The sequence below is a fragment of the Stegastes partitus genome, unplaced genomic scaffold (genome assembly GCF_000690725.1).
Source record: "Stegastes partitus isolate 25-593 unplaced genomic scaffold, Stegastes_partitus-1.0.2 Scaffold573, whole genome shotgun sequence".
In the NCBI taxonomy this organism is placed as follows: domain Eukaryota; kingdom Metazoa; phylum Chordata; class Actinopteri; family Pomacentridae; genus Stegastes; species Stegastes partitus.
The window spans coordinates 494,390-500,164 of record NW_007578304.1 but is presented as its reverse complement, the minus strand read 5'-3'; the positions used below and the strand labels follow the sequence as shown (position 1 = coordinate 500,164).

Below are 5,775 nucleotides of genomic sequence, written 5' to 3'. Positions count from 1 at the left end.
ATGATTGTAGTGTGTTCCACGATGTTAGCGTGTTCCACGATGTTAGTGTGTTCCATGATGTTAGCGTGTTACATGATTGTAGTGTGTTCCACGATGTTAGCGTGTTCCACGATGTTAGTGTGTTCCATGATGTTAGCGTGTTACATGATTGTAGTGTGTTACACGATGTTAGCGTGTTGCATGATGTTAGCGTGTTGCATGATGTTAGCGTGTTCCATGATGTTAGTGTGTTACATGATGGTAGTTTTTTCCATATTACCACTGTGAATACAGTAACTGAGTACATGTACTGTGTGGAGGTGAGCTCACCTGGGCAACTCAACCAGCAGGTACAGGAAGGAATCAGCCAATGGGAGCTTAGAGACGTCGCCTCTGTAGGTCTTCAGCTTCTTCACCTTCAGAACACAGCAGGTACAAACATGGAGTATTCATACAGTGTACTGGTTTGTGTACTGCTGTGTAGTACTCTGTGTACTACTCAGTGTACTACTGTGTAGAACAGTGTAGTGCTCAGTGTACTGTGTACTGCTTCTACTGTGTACTGCTTCTAATGTGTACTGTGTAGTACTACTGTGTACTACTGTGTACTGCGACTACAGTGGCAGTGTCTCCAGAGAAGGCGCCCCCTGCTGGCTGTCTCAGGGCTGCAGCTCCTCTCAGGCTGACAAAAGGTGAACATTAGCGATCCGGTTTAGCGTCAGCGTCGGGGTTGTTTTTACCTCTTCGCTCTCCGGCAGCAGCTTCAGCAGCTCTCTAAGAGGCTCCGCCCCAAACGCCTTGCTGTTGCCATGACGAATATCATCTACTATGCTGTGATTGGACCTGGAGGAGGAACATTACAGGTATAATTAGCAGTCAGGTGTTGTTCCCTCAGTTTAACATGGAGGACTGAAGGTTCTATTTCAGTTATTATCTGGTTCCACCTCCACTAATGTTCAGGTTTTCTCAGATATCAGGAGACTGTAGCCTTAAATTCTACTTCAACACAAAATAATCAGCTAAATGAGAACCCTTCTATTCCACCAACCCTCGTCTTTAGTTGCTGAAGTGCTGCTTGGATACTTGGACCTGTTTCTGTCACTCCAGTGTTGATACACAACCTGTATCTAAACTCTGAACCGAAACCTGAAAACGTCTTGAAGTTCATCTCCTGATGACACCATCTATCAGATTTTCAGCTTTCCAACAGTCCTTGAACTAGTCATCTGTGATGTGTTGTTCTAGCAGGAAAATTTACCAGAAACCTTTTGACTTGTAGTATTTCATTAAAATCCTTTTATTCTACACGTCATTAAAAATGAACCGTTTGCATTAATGAAATGGTGTAAAACTGAAATATACATATATATATACATACATATGTATATATATGTATGTGTATATATATATATATATATATACATATATACATATGTATGTATATATACATATATATATACATACATATGTATATATATATGTATGTATATATATACATACATACACATATATATATATGTATGTATATATGTATATATATATATACATACATATATATATACATATGTATGTATATATATGTGTATGTATGTATATATACATATATATATACATACATATGTATATATATGTATGTGTATATATATATATATACATATATACATATGTATGTATATATACATACATACATATATATATATACATACATATGTATATATATATGTATGTATATATATATACATATATATATACATACATATGTATATATATGTATGTGTATATATATATATATATATATACATACATACATATATATATATATATATGTATATATGTATGTATATATATGTATGTATATATATAGCAGCCACGGCGGACTCAGCTGTAACCAACAGTCAGAAACATTCAGAGTTCTCAGCTGAACTGCAGGCAGTGTTTCCACAACTAAACAGGTAATAGTTCAGCATCAATCATCTGAAGAGACATCAGCACCAGTGATGGAAACATCTGGAAACATGCTGGTTCCAGGTTTTTAAACTTTTATAAATAAATCATCACAGAAATGTTCTCTCTGGTCTCCATGGTTCTGACTGAGTCCTGCTGGCAGAAGACGTCTCTGAGTTCTGTCTCCTTCATGTTGTTCTGGTTCCACAGAGCTGCAGGACTTGATGTTGACCAACAGAGAAGCTTCCTGTGTTCGTCAGTGTTACCTGCCTCAGGTGTGGCTCAGCTTCATACCTGCATGTGTGTGTTTGGTAACACTCAGAGTGAACACGGTGTCTGTTGTCGTCCTGCTGCCTCCCTCCACGTTGTCCAACCTGCTGCTGCCACTTCCTGTCTCTATGTGGTTGTTCTATGTGAACACGTTATAGTCAGTCTGAGTCTCTTTGCAGTCACTCTGTGTGTCTTTGAGGTCACTCTGTGTGTCTTTGAGGTCACTCTGTGTGTCTTTGAGGTCACTCTGTGTGTCTTTGAGGTCACTCTGTGCGTGCTGCAGCTGCTTTGACCTTCAGAGCGCTGAACCCTCCACACACAGCAGCTCTAACTGGACATAAACATCAGTCACATGACGTCCGTCGACATTCCTGCATCACCAAACCAGTTTACCCATAACAGGCGGGATGAGGGACAGGAAACATGTCTGACACGCCAACACGCCGACTGTTCAGTGAATCAAACATCAAGGTGAAATATTCAGATTGTTACCTGAAGCCAACAGGCTCCGACTGACTCTCACGTCACTAATCTGAAGGTGTGTTTACTGTCTGAGGAAGGTGGCAACGCTCTGAGCTCTCAGGTTGTTCATGTGACTGTGGACAAACATTTAGCGCTTCAGGCCTCACAGGTGAGAAAAGGTGTGTCTGAGGTCAGCGTTACCTCTTGAACTGTTTGAGGAAAATGCCAACGTTCATCCCTCGCTTGGAGTCCAGAATGGAGAGCTGGTGGAGAGACAGAGAGACAGAGAGACAGGTGAGCAGGTGTCGCTGTGAGGTCACACACCTCCACCTGCTCCACACCTTCCCCAAACAGACACACCTCCTCTCTGGCGTCTCTGAAGGAGCCCCTGCTCCTCCCGGCCCTGCTGGGCGTGGCCGAGGCGTCCCATTGGCTGTCGTTATGGCCAAACAGCTCCTCGATGGTGCGGACGTCGATCTGCTGCTGCGCTGGGCCCTGAGTCCACAGGTTGGCCCGCCCCCTCACCTGAGACACAGGTAACTGGTCAGAGCCCAGCTCCAGTCCCAGCCGCGTGTTCTGGACGTCTGAGCACGGCAACATTAAATCACAGCGTACGAGTTCATGCGTAAATTCATCTGGCCTTGAACGGCGTCTCTGTGACACCTTCATTACATCCTTATTTGTGGTCTTATGGACCTTCTGAGCTTCCTGTATCCTGTGTTCTGTATGCAGCTGAAGGATCAATCAAGCTGATCTGGTCTGATCCTCACACAGACACACTGGAGTTTCTCTTCTGTCTTTAAAGTTCAGTTTGAGACTCAGTGCCTTCATTTTAGGTTCTAATTCAGTAATTCATCCCGTCAAGCTGTGATCAGCGATACATCTCCTCAGACTGGTTCTGTTCTGCTCTCCAAACCTCGGGCCGTGAGACACCCGTGTCCAAGTCCTCAACCAACAGAAAGCCGACCAATGAAGTCGTTGCTGCCTCCTTGCAGATGCTCTACTTACTACAGAGTCTCCATGGACCTGTGTGGCGGAGGTCATGCCCTCCAGCGTTTATTACAAGTTCTTCAATGCACAGTGGAGATGGTGTTTACATGTTTAAAGTGTCAGTTTGTCACTATATCAGCTGCACATAGCAGGAGGCAGCGCAAACAGCAAACACCAAGAACACTCAGAAGCAGTCTGAGGAGATGCATCCAGCTGAAGCGTTGGACATCTGAGCAGCAGACAAATGGTCGTGTTGCACCAAGCAGAGGAGGCGTCACTAAATCTGAACGAGACATAAAGAAACAACTCTGGACACTGAAAAACTGGCATCTTCATCAAAGAAACCACAGAGACTTTAAGTGGACGCTACCTGCTCCTCAGGGATGGGTTTCCAGAAGAAGCTCCTCACCCTCCTCTTCCTCCTCAGGCCGACCACAGGGTCTCCCAGCCCTGGAAGGAGGGGTGGCAGGGGAGGTGGAGGGGGTGGGGCAAGGAGAGGGGGCGGAGCAACAGGAGGAGGAGGGGGAGGAGGAGGGTCAGGTAATCTCGTCTCGACACCTTCGATGTCTGAAAACCGGGAAGGAGGTGGAGGAGGAGACATCGGCACGGCAACGGCTACATCCTCCTCCTGGAAGGACAAACCCTCGCTCTCATTGGCCGGGGAGACGCTGCCCATCACGTGCATCCCCGCAGCTGATTGGACGGAGCAGAGAGGACTGGATGACTGGAAGGTCACCAAGGTGACGGGCGACCATGGCGACTGTTGTCATGACGACGAAGAAAAAGACTGGCCATCGTGTTCAGAACTTTGGCGGACACGAGGAGTCAAAGGTGAGTTGTGTCGGTCAGCTGAGAGCTGGAAGGAAAAGGTTTGAGTTAACTTGGTTAACAGCTGGTTATCTACTCATCCAGCAGTTACACAACAACACTACTGATCAGTCCAATGTTTACTCCACTTTAGCTATAATTGGTCTCCACCAGACCATCTGTCCACTGGGAGACACCTGTGGCACCTCACCTGTAAACACTCCTTACGAATGCTAAAAATGAGGAATGCTAGCCACCAGCTGTGGGATGCTAATAGCTAATCTCGGGATACTACTGACTAACCTAGCCATGTTAGGTGCTAATTTAGAGATGCTGTTCAGTAGCCTGGAGGTGCAGCTGCTAGTTTGCGGATGCTAATCACTAGCTTTGGGTGGGTGGAGACTTTACTGACAACGCTGGTTGCTAACTTTCTGGATGCTGCTTGTTCTGGATATGCTAGTGACTTGCCTGGGGATGCTAGCCACTACTCTAAGGATGCTAACTGCTAGCCTGGGAATGCTACAAGTACAGGACGACTCTGAATTGGAGGAAGATGAATCACAGAAGGATTTGGAACAGGAACAGAAGAAGAACCAGAGGAGGAACTAGAGGAGGAAGCAGAGGAGGAACCAGAAGAAGAACCAGAGGAGGAAGCAGAGGAGAACCTGTGTTCATTGCAGTTAAACGTACAAAGTTGCTGCTGATGTGGAAAACTCCATGTGACCGTGCTGACCTCAGTGACATTTGTTTAGTTTATGCTGTTTGTAAGAGTGAGTGCTGCTTTCACAAATGTGCTCTAATTAAATGAAAGTCAATTAAACATTTAGAACATTAAATATTTGCTCTTCTGTCGTGTTTCTGTTTTTCTGCCGTCGACTCTTTGCTTCATTCAAACTGACTGTTTGTTTTCTGAATCAAACAGCTCCGCCCTCACCTGGACGGCCAACCAGCTGCTGTTCAAAGGTGTGCTGAGGACAGAGCACACCTGACTGGGGGATTCCTGCTCCCCAGAGGATGAACGGTGCAGCGACAGCCTCCTGATTATTAACAACATTTCTGTGACCTGTTCAGTTACAGTGCAGGAAAACTGTCCGTCTGAGAGTCACAGCGAGTTCAGGCTGCGTTCCTGCTTCATTATTCAACACACACAGTTCCTGGTGGGAGGCCGTGGAAGCGTGTCGACGGACAGGAAGCTTCCTGCTGCTGAATTCAAGATGAATGTGTGACTGTGAGATAACTGATCGATCAACTCCGTGTCTGAAACATCAACATCATTCCTTCCGTCGTTCAGGGAAACAGCATCACCATCTCCATGAAAAAAAC

General features: G+C 45.5%; 1 protein-coding gene across 1 annotated transcript in view; it reads right to left on the bottom strand.

Moving 5' to 3' along the window:
* LOC103362429 (FH2 domain-containing protein 1-like) overlaps positions 1-5,775 on the bottom strand; it is a 29,156-nt gene that overhangs the window by 15,669 nt on the left and 7,712 nt on the right. The window contains exons 2-6 of the mRNA XM_008288781.1: positions 4,016-4,501; positions 3,016-3,180; positions 2,857-2,918; positions 720-822; positions 310-395 (exon numbers count right to left, since the gene is read on the bottom strand). Coding sequence (XP_008287003.1) covers positions 310-395; positions 720-822; positions 2,857-2,918; positions 3,016-3,180; positions 4,016-4,330 — 731 coding nt within the window. The 5' untranslated portion in view covers positions 4,331-4,501. The remainder of the gene's footprint in view (positions 1-309; positions 396-719; positions 823-2,856; positions 2,919-3,015; positions 3,181-4,015; positions 4,502-5,775) is intronic.